The 20,000-nt window shown below is 49.9% G+C and overlaps 2 protein-coding genes across 2 annotated transcripts in view; both read right to left on the bottom strand.

Moving 5' to 3' along the window:
- The window catches only part of man2b1 (mannosidase, alpha, class 2B, member 1), a 29,817-nt gene extending 17,180 nt beyond the window's left edge, over positions 1-12,637 (bottom strand). Inside the window, 13 exon segments of the mRNA XM_061231033.1 lie at positions 298-414; positions 595-702; positions 1,279-1,388; positions 1,928-2,006; positions 4,353-4,473; positions 5,143-5,225; positions 5,444-5,560; positions 6,057-6,202; positions 6,465-6,597; positions 8,298-8,491; positions 9,050-9,223; positions 11,128-11,230; positions 12,292-12,637. Of these exon segments, the coding sequence (XP_061087017.1) occupies positions 298-414; positions 595-702; positions 1,279-1,388; positions 1,928-2,006; positions 4,353-4,473; positions 5,143-5,225; positions 5,444-5,560; positions 6,057-6,202; positions 6,465-6,597; positions 8,298-8,491; positions 9,050-9,223; positions 11,128-11,230; positions 12,292-12,402 (1,596 nt within the window). The 5' untranslated portion in view covers positions 12,403-12,637.
- A 1,167-nt stretch (positions 12,638-13,804) lies between these two features.
- The window catches only part of LOC133111358 (E3 ubiquitin/ISG15 ligase TRIM25-like), a 12,133-nt gene continuing 5,937 nt past the window's right edge, over positions 13,805-20,000 (bottom strand). The window contains exons 4-7 of the mRNA XM_061221634.1: positions 19,525-19,684; positions 17,606-17,650; positions 16,874-16,966; positions 13,805-15,723 (exon numbers count right to left, since the gene is read on the bottom strand). Coding sequence (XP_061077618.1) covers positions 15,176-15,723; positions 16,874-16,966; positions 17,606-17,650; positions 19,525-19,684 — 846 coding nt within the window. The 3' untranslated portion in view covers positions 13,805-15,175. The remainder of the gene's footprint in view (positions 15,724-16,873; positions 16,967-17,605; positions 17,651-19,524; positions 19,685-20,000) is intronic.

Below are 20,000 nucleotides of genomic sequence, written 5' to 3' on the forward strand. Positions count from 1 at the left end.
CTTTAAAATCACACGATCAAAGTTTGCTATTCACTGTAGGATTTTTCAGGTTGTGCCTTACTCAGAGGGATAATAACACATGGAGCCTGTCTGCAAACCCATCCACCCGGTGCAAAGCAATTTACCACTGATACGCCACACTGAGACTTCACAAAGATGGCTGCCCTTACACTGAGACCTCACAAAGATGGCTGCCCTTACACTGAGACCTCACAAAGATGGCCGCCCTTACACTGAGACCTCACAAAGATGGCCGTCTATGCACTGGCTCAGAAAGATGGCCGCCGATGGCCTCACCTGGCTGTCCACCTCACTGCCGCTGGGGTCGCTCACAGAGTAGCGGGAGCCGTTGACTGGTAGGCGTACGGTCCAGCCGACGGGGCGAGACAGCGGGTTATACACCGTCACCGAGAACTGGGGGGGGGGGGGGAAGAGAGAGAAACGGACACTTTTAAGGAAATTAAAACCCTTTTCTAATCCACGTAGCAAAAGCAGTTTACATTTTCCACAGTATGGGACCCTTAAGCCCTGTTGTCATGGATACAGGCCGTTGGCCGTTGGAGCGTTAGCACGTTAGCATCGCCGGAGTCCCACCTCGCGACCGCTCTCCGTGAGGGGGCACACGCTGACGTTGAGCTTCTCACAGTAAGACCGGGGGGCGTCCGAACCGCTGAGCTGCGACAGAGCGTTACTGACCAAGACCTGAGAGAGGGAGAGGGAGAGGGAGAGGGAGAGGGGGAGAGAGAGAGAGAGGGAGAGTGAGAGAGGGAGAGTGAGAGAGGGAGAGAGGGAGAGAGAGAGGGAGAGGGAGAGGGGAGAGAGAGGGGGAGAGGGGGAGAGAGGGGGAGAGAGAGAGAGAGAGGGAGAGGGGGAGAGAGAGAGAGAGAGAGAGAGGGGGAAGAGAGAGGGTTAGAGGGGGGGAGAGAGAGAGTTAGAGGAGAGAGCGAGAGGGAGAGAGGGAGAGAGGGAGAGAGGGGGAGAGGGGGAGAGGGGGAGAGAGAGTGAGAGAGGGGGGAGAGAGAGTGAGAGAGAGGGAAAGAGAGGGGGAGAGGGGGGAGGGAGAGGGAGAGAGAGAGAGGGGGGAAGAGAGAGAGTTAGAGGGGGGCAAGGAGACAGAGGAAGATGGAGAAAATAAGTGAGTGAGGGACAGAAACAAAAATGGAGGAAGAGAGAGAGTAGAGAAAGAGAGGTTTGAGCACTTTAATTTAGTTTCTGTTTCTGTTAGTTTCCCATTGGCTATCGGCCAGTATTACACCCGCAAACACAAACGGCCGGTACCTGGCAGTGGGCGGAGCCAGTGGCCAGTCTCCTGGCGTAGTCATTGGCTACGTGCTGCTTCTCCGTCCCAGACACTGCGTCATGGTGCTGAGCTACGGCCATGGCCTTCCCTGCCAATCAGCACGCAGATCACATTACATCACACCAATCAGCACACAGATGGCATTACATCACACCAATCAGCACACAGATGGCATTACATCACACCAATCACAGTGCTCCGCCTTGCACTCACCATCTTATGCAAGGGTTAATCAATCAATAAATCAAATCAAAGTTTATTAAAGGCCCACACATGTGTTTGAGTTATTTATATCTTCCTGGAGCTTTTGATTTGTGTTCCGTACTGAAGTAAAAAGAATTGTAATTTTGGTGGAAGCGTGCACATCTTAGGGTCCAACTGCTACTTTTCCGAGCAGTTTGTAAAACGATTTCCCATTTGACATGACGTACGTTTGTGCTTAATTATCCTACATCACTGCTCCATGCAAATGTTTTGTGGGCGTTTTAGTCACAGAAATCAAGAAGAGAACACCTAATGCGTGGGCCTTTAACATGGTGTTTTTGACAAAGGGCTTGTCACTCTACTGTCACAGTAGAGAGTCAAAAACGTGCGATTTCTCCCAACTGTCTCCAAACAAGCACTTACGAAGCGTTTCGCTGTCTCCGTCGCCATGGGGACCTCTCCTGGACCGGGGCCCACCGAGCACTTCCAGCTGGTTGCAGACCTGTGAGGAAGAACACTCACAGTACTCCCAGTGGAGACTATGGGTACTGCAGCCACTGAGACATTACCTCCCTCTACTGGGGACCAGAGGTACTGCAGCCATCGACAGCGTCAACCATTTCATAGCCGTTGACGTTTCCGTATTTATTATTTGGGCATTATTATTCATCATTTGCCGTAATCCACATCCGTTAAGCTTTGATAAGTCATGCGAAACGCACTTAAGATAAACATTCTTTAAAAATAAAGGAAAAACCCCTTATCCAATCAAGCAAACAACCATAACATCATCCTGCTATAGATTCCAATCTACAGCAAGGTCTCGGGAGAAGAATTGAGGTACTTTTCATACACAGGCATGTAGAAACATGTCCTCCTATTGACACTGTGACCATTAGACTGGGTTGCAGCGGCTCCTCTCTGGTATATGAACACGTTTGGAGGCATTGGGGGTGGAGCTGTGTGGAGCTCTGGGCACAGATGGCCATAGACTGGGAAAGCCCCCCCCCCCCCCCCAAAAAAAAAAAACTAGCAACAACATTTAGAGCCACAAACAAAAGCAAAACAAAGGAAAGCAGAAGTAAGTGTGCACAGTGGGCTCAAGAATTATTGGCACCCCTCACCAGCAATGCACAAACAAGGCTTAAAAAAAAAAAAAAAAAAAAGAATAATATAATTTTGAGAAAGGTAATACACCAATATGTGCCAAATACTGTACTTAAACAATACTATATTTATATTATACTATATTTACTTATAATACTTATACTATATTTAAACAAAATCAAGGTTTCAAAATTATTGGCACCCTTCACCTAGTACTTAGTGCAACCACCTCTGGCAAGGATAACAGCATGGAGTCTCTTCCTGTAATTTTTGACAAGATTAAGGAACACATTTGGAGGGATTTTGGACAATTCCTCTTTGCATATCCTTTCAAGATCCTTCACGTTCCTGGGTTTGTGCCTGTCAACTGACCTCTTCAACTCAGCTCACAGGTTTTCGATTGGATTGAGGTCTGGTGACTGAGATGGCCATTGCAGAACGTTGATTTTGTTGTCACGGAACCATTCCTGTGTGGATCTTGAGGTGTGTTTTGGGTCATTGTTTTGTTGGAAAGTCCACCTACGACAAAGTCCCAGACTTCTGGCAGAGGGAACCAGATTTTCAGCCAAAATTGCCTGATACTTGCTGGAATACATTATGCCATCAATCCTAACCAGTGCCCCTGGACCTCTGGAATTAAAACAGCCCCAAAACATGACTGACCCACCACCATATTTCACTGTGGGTATGAGGTGCTTCTCCTTGTATGCATCTCTGTTCCTACGCTAAACATACCGATGCTGTATCTGACCAAAACGTTCAATTTTGGTCTCATCTGACCAGAGAACCTTGTTCCAGTCATAATGTAAATGACGTTTGGCAAACTCCAAGCGCTTTCTTCTGTGTCTTGTGGTCAGAAAAGGCTTTCTTCTGGCAACCCTTCCAATGAGGCTGTGGTTATGGAGGTGGCGTCTGATGGTGCTTTTTGAGACATAGTGACCCCAAGATGCCTCCAAGGCCTGCAATTCTTTCACTGTGATCCTTGGGGATTTTGTTGCTTCTCTCACCATTCTCCTCAGTATCCTGGGGGCAAAATGCAGTTGCGTCCTCTACCCATGAGATTTTCAACAGTTCCATATCTTTTGAACTTTTTTATAATTGCTCTGACACTGCTCAGTGGTGTATTCAATCGTTTGTGAATTTTCTTGTAGCCATTACCACGTTTATGAAGATCTACGACCATCTGCCTCTTTTGAACTGCCAATTCTTTTGTTTTCTTCATGGTGTTGGATGACAAAGGGATATTGCATGTGTGTTACCTCATTTTTATACCCTAGTGAAACGGGAAGTGATGTAATCACTCAATACAGTTCCTTAACACATAGATACACTTAAATAAGTGGAATTTAATACCTGGTTTAATTTTGGTAGGTGTTATTTACAATAATCTTTAAATGATCAGTAAATGATTTTTGTTGGTTCCATTGAAACATTAATATAGCACAGTATTTATCACATGTTGGTATTGTTTGTTCATTTTCTGTCAGGGGTGCCAATCATTTTTGAGCCCACTGTAGGTGTACACTCACACTCACACTCACACTCACACTCACACTCACACTCACACTCACACTCACACTCACACTCACACTCACACACTCACACACTCACACACTCACACACTCACACACTCACACACTCACACACTCACACACTCACACACTCACACACACACACACACACACACACACACACACACACACACACACTCTCTCACAGTGTGCGCACGCTGGTACAGTACCTGCAGTAGGCTGTTGCTGATCCGCTCGTACACCTTCAGAGCCGGCCGGCTGGAGAAGTAGCCCGTCCAGAAGTCATGCGGATTGTCGGCGTAGGGGAAGAAGTCATCCGTCTTCACGGACCTGAGAGAGCGGGAGAAATGGGGGGTAGAGACAGACAAGTAAGCAAGAGGGGTCAAGTAAGAGAGGCAGGTAAAGAAAAGTAGCAAAATGGCGGCATGAGAGGGAGAAGAGAGTAAAATGGCAGTATGAGAAGAGAGTAAAATGGCGGTATGAGAGGAGAGTAAAATGGCGGTATGAGAGGAGAGTAAAATGGCGGTATGAGAGGAGAGTAAAATGGCGGTATGAGAAGAGAGTAAAATGGCGGTATGAGAGGAGAGTAAAATGGCGGTATGAGAGGAGTAAAATGGCGGTATGAGAGGAGAGTAAAATGGCGGTATGAGAGGAGAGTAAAATGGCGGTATGAGAAGAGAGTAAAATGGCGGTATGAGAAGAGAGTAAAATGGCGGTACGAGAGGAGAGTAAAATGGCGGTATGAGAAGAGAGTAAAATGGCGGTATGAGAGGAGAGTAAAATGGTGGTATGAGAGGAGAGTAAAATGGCGGTATGAGAGGAGAGTAAAATGGCGGTATGAGAGGAGAGTAAAATGGCGGTATGAGAAGAGAGTAAAATGGCGGTATGAGAGGAGAGTAAAATGGCGGTATGAGAGGAGAGTAAAATGGCGGTATGAGAGGAGAGTAAAATGGTATGGGGGAGGGAGAACTGTGGCGGACAGCCCTGCTGGGCTCTTACCAGGTGAGGTTGGCTCTGTGCAGCTCCTGCAGGTAACAGGATGGAGTGGAGTACAGCACGTTCACCTTACTGCCCTGGGACTGCTGAGGAGAAACACCAAACACCAGACAGGTCACTCGCCTTACACCCATGCACACACTGGAATTTGCCTGCTACTGAAAACATACAAACATGGCATTCCCCTCACTTGACCGACCACACACTCACACACTCACACACTCACACACTCACACACTCACACACTCACACACTCACACACTCACACACTCACACACTCACACACTCACACACAGGTTTGTACCTGGGCGTTGACATGGCGGATCAGCTTGTCCAGGTTCTTGTACCACATGTTGGCGTTCTCGTAGTGGAAGTCCGACCCCATGGTCATGATGATGTGGTTGGTTCTGTACTGAGCAGCCTGCAGCAACAAAGTGTCCTCTCAACTCCACGCTGACGCTCTCATCTACAACCGCTCAATTTGAACCGCTCAACGACCATGTTCTCACTACCTTACATCACATTACAGTATATTATATTACAGTCATTCAGCAGCATTTTGATTCTTATCCAGAGCGACGTACAATAAGCTGAGGAAGATGGCCATTTTTTTTTTTTGGGGGCATCCTGTAGCCTAGTGGCTAAGGTACATGACTCGGACCCTGCTGTAGGCATGATATGATACAATAGCTGTTGGGCCCTTAACCCCACATTGTTCCATGGGGGATTGTCCCCTGCTCAGTCTAATCAACTGCAAGTCACTTTGGATAAAAGCATCAGCTAAATCACCGTAACGTAATAATGTAATGTTTCACTGATGTCCGCGCATGTGGCTAACGGCCCATCGATCCACAGGCAGTGCAGCTCAGTGTAGAGTTACCCGAGCGACGTTAGCACGTTAGCACTGTGGCTCATACCTGGTCACTGGCCGCCTTGAGGAACTGCTGGACGATGGCGTCCACGTTGTAGTCCTCCAGGTTGGGGTCGTCCTGGATCGGGGGGTCCGAGCAGGACTGGTCCCAGCAGAACCCAGCCGGGGGGTTGTAGCCGTTGGGTAGGACACCTGATGAAGGACGGTGGGGTGGGGTGGGGGGGGTGGGGGTGAATTAGCTCAGGAGGTAAGAGCGGTTGTCTGGCAGTCAGAGGGTTGCTGGTTTGATACCCCGCCCTGGGTGTGTCGCAGTGCCGCTGTTGGTGTGCGTGTGTGAGAATGGGTGAATGAGAGGCACTATTTAACTTTGGATAAAAACAATCTATGCAGCCCATTTACACCTACAAATGAACAAAGGGGGTGGGCGGTGACATCAGGGGTCAGAGGTCGTTACCAGTGAAAAGGTCAGCGGTGGGTGGTGCAAGGCTCTCGCTGGCCCTCCACAACATCTCCATGTCCTTCTGCTCCATCCTCCTCTTCTTGTCCTGGTAGTCCAGCCTCCCAAAGAAGAAGCCGTCGTAGCCCATCTGAGGGGCGAGCAGCAGAAGGCCATGTTCAGGGCGGCAGACACAGGACACAGGACACAGGACACAGGACACAGGACACAGGACACAGGACACAGGACACAGGACACAGGACACAGGACACAGGACACAGGACACAGGACACAGGACACAGGACACAGTACACAGAGAGAAAGGTAGCTGGCAGTGACATCAGAGCACACCACGCGTATGATTATGGTGCACTTAGCAGGCAGCATGTCCCTGTAGCACTGAAAGCACACAGAAAGCTCCAGTGTTCATCTCCTGCAGCGCCCCCATGTGGGGACAACTACATACAAACTGCATGTGAATGTGAAATGCTTCCAGAAAGGGGAGGGAAAAAAAAAAAAAAAAGAAGAAAACTAAAACTCCAGGAGGTTGCACCACAGTGCTCTTTTTTCATCTCAACACCCAGCTCTACCAGGAAAACTAAAGTATGAATATGAAGCAATACGTAGTTTTCAGGAATTTTATATCTCGTAATTGTCGGACAGCAAGCAGAAAATCCAAGATGTGTTGTGGCGCAACCCCCTGCAGCTGATTCCCTTCCGTCGGCATTGGAAGGGTACTGAACGACTACCGCTGCGGTTAACAGCGTGACCCCGCAAAGGGCCGTCTGCGCTGCCGCACCTGGGCGAACATGGGCATGCTCTCGGGCGCACCTGGGCGAACACGGAGGCGTGCTCTCGGGCGCTGCCGCACCTGGGCGAACATGGAGGAGTGCTCTCAGGCGCACCTGGGCGAACATGGAGGCGTGCGCTGCCACACCTGGGCGAACACGGAGGCGTGCTCTCGGGCACACCTGGGCGAACATGGAGGCATGCTCTCGGGCGCACCTGGGCGAACACGGAGGCGTGCGCTGCCACACCTGGGCGAACATGGAGGCGTGCTCTCGGGCGCACCTGGGCGAACATGGAGGCGTGCTCTCGGGCGCACCTGGGCGAACATGGAGGCGTGCTCTCGGGCGCACCTGGGCGAACACGGAGGCGTGCTCTCGGGCGCACCTGGGCGAACATGGAGGCGTGCTCTCGGGCGCACCTGGGCGAACATGGAGGCGTGCTCTCGGGCGCACCTGGGCGAACATGGAGGCGTGCTCTCGGGCGCACCTGGGCGAACACGGAGGCGTGCTCTCGGGCGCACCTGGGCGAACATGGAGGCGTGCTCTCGGGCGCACCTGGGCGAACACGGAGGCGTGCTCTCGGGCACACCTGGGCGAACATGGAGGCATGCTCTCGGGCGCACCTGGGCGAACACGGAGGCGTGCGCTGCCACACCTGGGCGAACATGGAGGCGTGCTCTCGGGCGCACCTGGGCGAACATGGAGGCGTGCTCTCGGGCGCACCTGGGCGAACATGGAGGCGTGCTCTCGGGCGCACCTGGGCGAACACGGAGGCGTGCTCTCGGGCGCACCTGGGCGAACACGGAGGCGTGCTCTCGGGCGCACCTGGGCGAACATGGAGGCGTGCTCTCGGGCGCACCTGGGCGAACATGGAGGCGTGCTCTCGGGCGCACCTGGGCGAACATGGAGGCGTGCTCTCGGGCGCACCTGGGCGAACATGGAGGCGTGCTCTCGGGCGCACCTGGGCGAACATGGAGGCGTGCTCTCGGGCGCACCTGGGCGAACATGGAGGCGTGCTCTCGGGCGCACCTGGGCGAACATGGAGGCGTGCTCTCGGGCGCACCTGGGCGAACATGGAGGCGTGCTCTCGGGCGTGGCCGAACGGGTCGATGTGCCAGGCCACGCGGGGGCGGCCGCAGGGGCCGAAGGTGTCGTTCAGGAAGCGCAGGCCCAGGGTCATCTGGTCGATGACGGCGCTGTAGTGCGTGGTCGCCTCATCGCTCATGCACCAGCCCCCGTTCACAAACTCCAGACGACCTGGCGGGGGGGGGGGGGGGGGGCAGAGGGTCATAATGTGCACTGCAAAAATGGCCGTCTTAACAAGTGCTAAATAAGATATTCGCTTGTTTTAAGTTACCGTTTGCTTGACAAGTGAAATTCACTCGCCCCATTGGCAACTCTGGAAATTCTCAAGTCATTGGCTGTTTTTGTTTTGTCTCGTTTAGCAAAAATGAGACAAATTAAGATCTTAAGCCTAAATATAAGACTATGATACTTATTTTTTTTGCAGAGTGGCAGTTATGACAGCAGCCCTTCCAACTGAATCTCTAAAATATTTGTCTTATTAAATTTCTGTTATAGCCATTCTACCACCATCACACCTCTCCAGCCAGCGGAGGATGGGCTCCCCCGTATGTAGCCGGGTCCCTCCTGAGAGTTTTTACTGTTTTTTTTAATCTTTTTTGCTATGTGTTCTGTTCAGGCCTGGAATTAGCCCTTCTGCTTCTCTGCAAGCCGTCTTTGCGACAGTCTTTCTGTAAAAAAAAAAAGAAAAGGGCTGGAATACTGAATAAAAAAGACAGAAGCGAAGCGGACCTTCGTTGACGAGCTGGGTGACGGTCTCCTGGGTGCTGGGGCTCTGCTGGTTCCACCAGCGCACGAAGAAGGCCGTCTCCACGTAGATGAAGCGCCGAGCAGGGTCCTTCTGCAGCTGCTCCACCACCGAGTCCAGGATGTACTGCACGCCCGCGTGCTGGATTAAATTACGCCCTGGAACAAGCGCCAAACACGCTTACACCACATACACCACAAGCGCCACTTCCCCACATACACGCCAATATGGCCTTCTACGCAAGCCCCCCTACGCCCTATACAACAATATGGCCTATTAAGCAAGCCCGCCTACGCCCAACACACCAATATGGCCTTCTACGCAAGCCCCCCTACGCCCTACACACCAATACGGCCTTCTACGCAAGCCCCCCTACGCCCTACACACCAATATGGCCTTCTACGCAAGCCCCCCTACGCCCTACACACCAATATGGCCTTCTACGCAAGCCCCCCTACGCCCTATACAACAATATGGCCTTCTAAGCAAGCCCGCCTACGCCCAACACACCAATATGGCCTTCTACGCAAGCCCCCCTACGCCCTACACGCCAATATGGCCTTCTACGCAAGCCCCCCTACGCCCTACACTACATTATGCTCTACAAAAACAAAAACAAAGGCTGAAAACGTTTCATACCCAATAAAAATAATCATACCTATATTTGTTTAACACCTTTTTTTTTTTTTTTTTTTTACATATTTTTAATTCCACAAGTTAACCCCTTTCACAGACATACATGTATTCTGTATATTTGTCCTTAAACATACCTACTGCCCAGAATTCATACTGGCTTCAGAATTCTGAAACATCGGTGGCGTTTCAACCAACCACACGTCGTTCACAGCTCTCCTTCCATAGAATACGCAGATCTCCATTTCTTTAGAACTGTGTGCTCATATCACCCCCCCCTCCTCGCAAAACGTGATGTCACAGGGCAGTTTGTAGCCTAGTTTGTAGCCCACACTGGGAGGTTGGTGGTTGAAGCCCCGGTGTAGCCATATAAGATCCGTGCAGCTGTTGGGCCCTTAACCCCACATTGCTTCTGGGGGCATTGCTTTGGCCAATCAACTGTGAGTCCTTTTGGATAAAGGCATCAGCTAAATAGCAGTTTATTTATCTACTTATAGACGGATTAATTTCTCAGTGGGACAGAATAAAGGATAGAAACAGTGGAATACTCAGCTGTAGTCACCCCCCCCCCCCCCCCACCCCTCGTCTATCCCAAAGAAAATAAAAATAAAAATAAAAATAAAAATTGCACATACGATAACTCTATTGTTGTTTAGAACAGCCCTTCATGTGTATTTTATTAGCTATGGATGTGATGCTTTAACTTGTGGAAGAACCTATGCACTTGTAAATCGCTTTGGATTAAAAGCGTCTGCCAAATGATTTAAAATGTAAATGCTCTGGGTAAGAGCGTCTGCCTAATGCCTGTAATGTAATGTAATGTAATGTAATGTAATGCATACAATGTAATGTAATGCTTTCGTTCTAGCAGTCACTGATCCAGGTGACACAGGTCACATGGTCTGGGGCCTGCAAGTATTGTCTTCGAAAAACAACGCGCTCTTGTGGTAGTGAAACATCTACGCTACAGCTGGCATTATGTTGTTTAATGACCTAAACATGAAATATCACGCAGCACTCAATGTTTATGACATTAGTATACACGGCTACAGCCGGTAATAATCGTAAAACACATGAGCAATAAAGATGAGCCTCTTCTGTCATTTGGGGGGCTAGGTGTCTTGCTCAGGGACACTTTGACACACCCAGGATCGAGCCGGCAACCGTCCGACTGCCAGACGCCTGCTCTTACCGCCTGAGCCAATGTCGCCCCTCTTTTCATGACCACTCACATTCATTTAGTCCTGCTAATGAGCTGTGAAAACAACGTAGTGGCCAGGCAGAAGAGGACACACAACAGTGGGAACAGAACCACGTCTTTCACCGATTTACAGGCCTTAGGCGTGAGGTTCTGCTGCCCGTGGTCTGTACGGAGAGGAAGGCGCACACACAGCCATGAAACACAGCCACCAGGAGCAGCAGGACTGACCTCCGTAGTAGTACTGGTCCACAGTCTTCAGCCAGCCAACGTCATCGTGCGTGTGGGGCACCAGGTGGACGTTCAGCATGGTGGCTTGTGTGGCTGGACATGACTGTTTGCGCATAGACACACACACACACACACACACACACACACACACACACACACACACACACACAAAACATGGAGTCAGAAATGGACTGTGAGGAGACAAAACGAGGGGGCAGCAAACAGGCTAGAGGCTAAAGGCGGTTCAAGCCCCAGTGTAGCCACAATAAGATCGGTGTAGCTGTTGGGCCCTTGAGCAAGGCACAAAACTCCACATTGTTCCAGGACGGACTGGCCACTGCTTCGTCTAAATAACTGTAAGCTAAACAACTATCATTTAATGAAGTCCAGTGAGATGTACATCACCCCCAGTTCACAAAACCCTTTATTATAGCCAGCCTGTCACAGAACGGTGACTGGCTCACAGTCAACACCGTGAAAACATCTTGATTTAATTAGTGTGCTTAGCTGGGGTTTACACCTCAGAATTGCATCTGGAAGAGCCAAATCTGTGAAATAAGGATGTGCTGTTTCAGTTGTAATGCAGTTCTGCGGTCTAGGTGCGTAAGCCTGAGGTTTAAACTCCAGGTAAACACGCTGCAATTAAAACCTTTAACTTTCTAACAACTGCCTGAACAGATTACTGCGGCGCACAAGGATTGATATCTGGTAACAGCGCGATGAAACTGAAAGCACCGGATAGGAACACAATGGAAACGATGTAATCTCCGGCGTTTCCGTTTCAGTTCCTCAAACATCTAATTTACGGTAATAGACAAGCTAAATACATTGTTTTACACATGCAACTATACATGTATTACAAACTTCGCAGCGGGAATTCGCAGGATTAACCGCACTTCACTGCAGTCTACTTGGCAACGCATTACGACCTGCTGTAATTGTTACAAAGTTTATGATCCCCAAAAAGGCTATCTTTACATGAACGCAATGCTGATATGAAAATTCAAAAGCACATCAATATCCCATAGAAGCGAACAAACTAATAGGCTACCGTCATCATCGAAACAGGAAAACATAAATGTTACTGTTCGCTCTTTCGTTCCGTCCTACAATTCCATCCTCCGGCACTACACCTCTCCCGAAAGAACTACAGAGCTTTCTCACCTTATACCCACATCCCGGGGCACTGCTGGGTCCTTGGCCGACAGGGAAGCCCACAATCCCGGTACAGAATATCAGAAGCAACGCAGCCGGTGCAAACCAACACAGAGCCATCTTCCACAGCAGCCGCTGGTCATGTGACCCGAGAGTGTGTGCAATTCACGTGATTCTTTGCGAAAACACGCCCGCCTGCAAACTTCAGCAAGCAGCCACTCTGCTCCAATTAAATGGCCAAACGCGCAAGCAAACTATACGTATGTCATATTATGGGCCGTAATTTTATCTGTCGACGTCAATAAGGTAATAAGTATGGTCTTTCGAAAACAACGCGCCGTTTGAAGTGCCCTATAAAACATTTGCGTGCCAGCAGGATTACGTATAAAACATCAGTTCAGCAGGTGTAATGAACGCCCTGGTGTAAAATCCAGCTTTGACAATCTTGAAATTACCGGGTACCAGCTGTTTCAAGACATAGTTTGAGCTGTTTTTCTTTTCAGCAGGGTTATTAGGGCTAGTCCCAGACAGAGATTAAGTTTATTCCTAGACTAAATTCGATCCAATTTTATTTGTGTTGTGATTTTCTATACAACTCTTCTATTCTGACGCTTTACATAGTAAAGGGAAGAAAAAAAGGGAAATATCAGCCCCCAAATAGCATGAGGTGGGAGAATAGCCCTCAAACAGTGGCAAGAAATAATTCCCTGATGGGAAGAAATCTTAAAAGGAACCAGGTTATAGGGTGATGCCCATCCTAAATGATAAATGGTTGGCATTTATACAGCGCCTTTATCCAAAGCACTGTACAATTGATGCTTCTCATTCACCCATTCATACACACACTCACACACCGACGGCGATTGGCTGCCATGCAAGGCGCCGACCAGCTCATCAGGAGCATTTGGGGGTTAGGTGTCTTGCTCAGGGACACTTCGACACAGCCTGGGCTGGGGATCAAACCGGCAACCCTCCGACTGCCAGACGACTGCTCTTACTGCCTGAGCCATGTCGCCCCCATCCTCTGCTGGCCTCTAGGTTGAGATCGCAACTGTTCAGGTGTTAAACTGGCGACCATACAAAAAAACTGTCCCCATACAAAACTTAATTTAGTCCAGAAGTAAGATGAATCAGTTTCTGTGAAACTGGCCCTTATGGCTTTTGACATTAGAATGGGATGGGGCTTTATAATCCCAGATATGTCTAATCGTGAAAAACCGAGATGTTTGTTTGAACAGCCGGGTGGCGAGGTTGATTTTGCGTGAGCACTCACATTGAATGTGCTGCATTTTATACAACACAATTTTTGCCCGAGTGCTCCTCCCACTTGTTAGATTACACGAGCCCTAAGAGTTGTGGACGGTTATGGTTATGCTACATATAAGCACTTCGATAACACGAGTTCCACAGCAATAATGTTTAAGAGAAATAAAAACCGGGGCTAATCATTATCTTGAAACATGTTGTCCATATATGGAGTGTTTATGAGTGAAATGTGAGAATAACATGAGAATTTCCCAAATAAGTTGAAATGCCCGTTTTATTGCATACACAAATATCAACGGTTAAAACACACAGACGGACAAACGCTTCCAGAATCACGAGACCACGGACAACAGGCAATAAGGCATGAGCGAGAGAGAGGTAGACAGTGTTCCCAATCCCAGAGGCCAGGAACCACACACAGTATTCCAATACCATTCCCTTCTACTGCCAAATATCATTCCCAACTCATTTGTCACAGTTGGAAAAAAAAAAAAAAAAGAAAAACATTCAGCAGAGATATATTTTTAGGAAAAAATGCACTCCTGTTGCTTTTTTGGCTATTTTTACTTCCAAATAAATTTTAAAAAGTTGGTGGGAGGACTATGTTCACAAAAGTGCCACTCTTCCATGCTATAAAACCATCAGACATGACAAACACTCTTTTAAAATTTGCCGTTTTTATAGTTAAGGCCAAGCTACAAAGCTGACGATTCATCCGGTCCTTCGGTGATTCTCTCAGTAAAATGCACACAGGCAGAAGGGTTGGGAGAGAGCGTCAGTGTGGGTGAGGAACAGGGCCTGGAGGTTTGGATTTGTACATTTTTAAAGCACTTTTTATGAGGTGTCGCAGAAACGATACGTGCGTGCATAATGACCCGGCGGAGTATGAGGAAACAAATCCAACATCACCGAAGCGCCGTTTCCCAGCAACACGGACAATTACATTCAGTAGTAGGCTACAGAAATAAGTAGTTCAGTTGAGGCGACTTTCCCGATATTCCGCAAATTAACAGCATATATTCATAGCCGTAGACAGGAACTCTGAACCAACAAATTTTGGACTGGAGGAAACTATCCCTTTTCCAGTCTCCTGTTAACCAGCTTCCATGTGGACCTGGACGTCCCAGCCCCCGGCTAATCCCTGCAGCATTCCCAAAGCCAGGACTGAGCTGCAGAACGAGGCAAGAAAAATTAGGGAATGTGCAAACACTTACATCGTTCCTTCCAGCCAGGAGTAGAGGCAATTCAAAATGTCTGACTGCTACTGGCAGTATGGAAACACTGTGTGTGTGTGTGTGTGTGTGAGTGAGTGTGTGAGTGTGAGTGTGTGAGTGTAAGTGAGTGTGTGAGTGAGTGTGAGTGTGTGTGTGTGTGTGTGTGAGTGAGTGAGTGTGTGAGTGTGAGTGTGTGAGTGTAAGTGAGTGTGTGAGTGTGTGTGAGTGTGTGAGTGTGTGTGCGGACCTATCTGTTTATGCGTGGGATAACTGCATGCTCAGAGGGTGTGAGCCCCAGGGTTCAGAGGTCAGAGGTGGCGGGGTGCTCGGAGGGTGTGGGCCCCAGGGTTCAGAGGTCAGAGGTGGCGGGGTGCTCGGAGGGTGTGGGCCCCAGGGTTCAGAGGTTCAGAGGTTCAGAGGTCAGAGAGTTGCTCGGAGGCGCAGATGAGCACGGTGGAGTCCAGGTCCAGCCGGAAGGCCGGGTAGAGGGGCTGGGAGAAGGGGCAGTGGAAGGTGTGCAGCAGGGCCACGGTGCTGGAGAGGCTGTAGAAGGACAGCGCCCCCTGCTGGCGCTCCAGGAGCACGCCGATGCGCGGGCAGGGCGCCGCGGCGACCGTGGTCTTCTTGTTGTCGTGCCAGGCGGCGTAGCCCGAGTGCGTGCAGCGCAGCCTCCAGGAGTTCTCGTTGCGGCCCAGCAGGCACGGCTTGCCGCCGCCCTTGCGCCCGATGCCGCGGTACGTCGCCCCGATGTCCACCCAGCCCCCGCCCCTCCACTCCACCTCCCAGTAGCTGGCGCCGCCGAACTGCCCCTCCCGGCACAGGACCTGCGCCACGCTGTCGAAGCGCAGGGGGTGGGGCACGTAGGGCTGGGGCTCCTCGCCGCACCGCATCCCCGGGGGGTCCCCGAACAGCAGCAGGGTGGGGTGCGCAGTGTCCGCGTCCAGGGAGAGCCGGCAGGCGTCTGGGGGGGGGGGGGGGGGGGGGTGTTAGACAACAAAACATTACTGCCACTGCTGCCTCATTGTACCGCAGTTCAGGGTTGTTAAAGGTGCAACAGGTCATTTCGGACTTCTACGACAAACACCATCAAAACAAAACACTGTTTATCCCTCCCCCCTTCTTGGTAAACGCGCTGACGTTGAAACGCCATTGGCTGTGGCAATTAGAACCGATTTTCAACCGATGAGCTCAAATTATTGGACAGTTATACAATGTTTTGGTACAGAGTGTCGGGTCGTCAACTGTATATTTTCACTATAGGGTCAGTGAGCCTTTTTCAATGATAGGAAGTGATTTACAGTGGTCTTGTAACAATGCTTTAACACAAAAATCTCACCTATTGCACCTTTAAACTAAACCCAGGGGGCCACAGTGTCTGTCCATTAAGGCCTTGTGCAGAAGGTGTGTGGATTCTTTAGCCAATCAACGACTTCAATGAGCCATGGGTGCTGAGAACGAGCTAACACTGCGGCCCTCCAGGACTGGAGTTTGACACCCGTGTTGTAGTTTAACTGAAGTACTAAAATTCAGTACAGACTGCATAAAATACGACAGTTTAACTGAAATAAAATGCAATTTTAATTCTGCTTCTATGTGTACACGAAGAAGTGAAACTGCATTATAACTGCTGTAATAAAGAAACCTGCATACACTGCACAATACTGCATTCGTCTTGCAATAACACTGAGAGAGAGACAGAGAGAGAGAGAGAGAGAGAGAGAGAGAGCAGGAGGGGTGTGCCCGTGTGCGGATCGGGTTTCGGAGAACAGCGAGGTTCAGGCCGGACGCTTGTACACACGTGTCCGTGCACACGGGACAGCTCACTGACACGGGAGCGCAGGAGCATCGAGTTTCAGCGGACGAGACGAGGTGCACGCGGTACTTACACCTGGGGAAGGTCTCTTTCACACAGTATTACACCTGAGGAAGGTCTCTCTCACACAGTATTACACCTGAGGAAGGTCTCTCTCTCACAGTATTACACCTGAGGAAGGTCTCTCTCTCTCAGTACTTACACCTGGGGAAGGTCTCTCTCTCACAGTATAACACCTGAGGAAGGTCTATCTCTTTCAGTACTTATACCTGAGGAAGGTCTCTCTCTCAGTACTTACACCTGAGGAAGGTCTCTCTCGTCCGCTTGTCCGACGGCTGCAGGCTGAGGCAGGAGAGGGGGAATGGGAGAGGGACAGCCATCTTCTCAGCCCCTGAGGGAACACGCCCAATTAACTCTCTACATCACATCACATTACACTATATTACAGTTATTTAGCTGACGCTTTTAACCAAAGCAATTTACAGTGGATTAGAATAAGCAGGGGATAATCCCCCTCCCGGGAGCAACGTGGGGTTAAGGGCCTACAGCTGCTCTGATCTTCTTGTGGCTACACCGGGGCTTGAACCACCAACCTTCCGTGTCCCAGTCATGAGCATTAGCCACTAGGTGCTAACTACTCAATTCGCCAACAGGTGTAAAGTCCAGAGTCGAGAAAGTCCCATCAAGTCCCATCAACTCAGCCTGCTGATTTCACCCATTACTTCTGCCTACTGGCTGAAAAATTGTGCCAACTGCAAAATCCCAAGGACGGGAGCGAAATAGTGGAGAAGACTTTTACCGTCTGAACCTGGATTTCCTTCCGTTACTTGCCAACTGCAGAGGCACCACGACTGCATGACACTGTTAACTCCAAGACATAAAGGCAACAGTGTACCCCACCTTTCTACAAAGAGGATCTCTTGCTGGTTAAATTAAACCATTAGCCTATGCAACCAACAGGGTTTTATCTTAAGCAAGCTCGTGACCGGTCCACACTGTAGGCCCACCAACACTGTAGAAGAAGGCTTACCTTTGCAGCTGTCAGTGCCAGGCAGTTGGTACACATTTGGGTTCACTGCAGAAGACATGGAGAAAAACAACTATGAGGGTATACACTCAACGAGCACTTCATTAGGTATTCATTAGACTTCTCCTGCTGTAGCCTATCCACTTAGGAGTTATGATGCGTTGTGTGTTCAGAGATGCTCTTCTGCACACCACTGTTGTAACGTGTGGTTATTTGCGTTAGTCACCTTCCTGTCAGCTTTTGACCAGTCTGGCCATTCTCCACAAAAATAACCCCAATAAATACCTAATAAGTGTATGCCCATTGCACTTACACAGGGCAAAGTAAAATGGCCGATATCAGCAGTTTCCAAGGCCGAGGGGAACCTGGTTTTCAGCCAAGCTCGTATCGCGTTGTGCCCCGCTCCCCGTGACCTGGGGACTCTTTAACGCCTCGGCCCCCCCATGGGGAGAGGCCGGGTTCCCCCGACCGGGCCCCTGGCTCCTCCGCCGGGATCAATCCGCTCACGGGAACCTCCTGCCCGGCCCCGAGCTCCCAGTCTCCCCGGGAGTCTCTGCGCACTGGGACCTGACCTCCGCACTGGGACCTGACCTCCGCACTGGGACCTGACCTCCGCACTGGGACCTGACCTCCGCACTGGGACCTGGCCTCCGCACTGGGACCTGACCTCCGCACTGGGACCTGACCTCCGCACTGGGACCTGGCCTCCGCACTGGGACCAGGCCTCCGCACTGGGACCTGACCTCCGCACTCCGCACTTATCCAGAGCGACGTGCAGTTGATTAGACTGAGCAGGAGACAATCCTCCCCTGGAGCAGTGCATGGTTAAGGGCCGGCTGTGCGGATCTTATTGTGGCTACACTGGGATTAGAACCACCGACCTTGCGTGTCCCAGTCATTTACCTTAACCACTACGCTACAGGCCGCCCATCCAATTGACTTGACTTGGTCGATTAGACTAAGCAGGGGCCAATCCCCCCCTGGAGCAATGTGGGAGTTATGGGCCTTGCTTAAAGGTAAGATTTTTGTGTTAAAACATTGTTATAAGACCATTGTAAATCCCTTCCTATCGTTGAAAAAGGCTCGCTGACATGTTGACTCACCCTCTGCCTGTGTTTTTTAGTCCTTAAATTCGGGTTTCAAAATATACAGTTGACAGGCCGGCACCTCTGTACCAAAACATCGTAAAGCTGTCCAATACTTCAAGCTCATTGGTTGAAAATTGGTTCCAATTGCCCAGCCAATGTCAGTGCGTTCACAGAGAAGGGGGAGGGATAAACAGTGTTGTGGTTTGAAGGTGTTTGTTGCTGCAATTCCTCTTCTGACCATTAGAAGTCCGAAATGACCTATTGTACAGCACTGTGCAAAAGTCTCAGGCACCTGTATAACATTCTGTACGGATAAGATTCTTTCAAAAATAATTCAATGAAAGGTCTTAAATAAAAATACTATACATTTTACATTACATTTGAGTAATTTGGCAGAATAGTTAAAAACTGAATCAAATAAATATTTTTTGTGACCACCCTTCGGCGTTAAAACTGCATCACTTCTCTGAGATAGCCAACGCGGTCCTGCAGTTCTATAAGACAATCAGCAGGGAGGTTGTTCCAAGCATGTTGGAGAACTTGCCACAGTTCATCTGCAGACTTTAGTTGGCTCCTTGCTGCTGATCATGCAGCCTTGATCAAGTTTTTATGTAAAAAGTAGTCAATTGCTTTCAGTAATATGTTACTTTTTTTAACTAAATACAAAAATGTGTTCTTTTATACGAACACACAAAAAAAAATAATAATATATATATATATATATATATAATAAAGTCCAGGGTGCCTAAAACTTCTGCACAGTACTGTACCTGTACTGCGCCTGTACAGTGCATCTGGAGGGCGCGAGGCCCAGCCGGTTTACCCAGAACGCACCTGGCCTGGTGATCTTGTCCACTTCCTCCCTCCACAGCTCCTCCATCCGGGCCTTCAGGTGGGACAGGCCCCTGCGGGCGGCGCTGAAGCAGTCTGTGGAGATCTCCGCGGCTCGAGGGCGCCGCCCGCTGGCCGACTGCACACACAGCAGGGAGGCGGCCTGCGCGGAACAGGGGGGTGCGTTCCTAAAAATCCATCCGTCCGTTATCTTGACCCGCTTACCCTGAACAGGGTCGCAGGGGGGCGGGAGCCCCTCAGTCTGCAACCACTTCCTCCGCCGTTTTGAGACGGGAATGTTCGGACGCTGGTTTTTCCCCACGACCAGCGAGCGCCCTGGCTCTCTCAGAGCGCATTTACAAACGTACTCGACATAACATACACTTTATTGAACCCCGTGGGGTAATTTGCCCTCTGGATTCGACCCATCCTAGTTACTTAGGTAGCCACAGTGCAGTGCCCGGGTTCTGAGGCCAGTG

This window comes from Conger conger, chromosome 2 (genome assembly GCF_963514075.1).
Source record: "Conger conger chromosome 2, fConCon1.1, whole genome shotgun sequence".
In the NCBI taxonomy this organism is placed as follows: domain Eukaryota; kingdom Metazoa; phylum Chordata; class Actinopteri; order Anguilliformes; family Congridae; genus Conger; species Conger conger.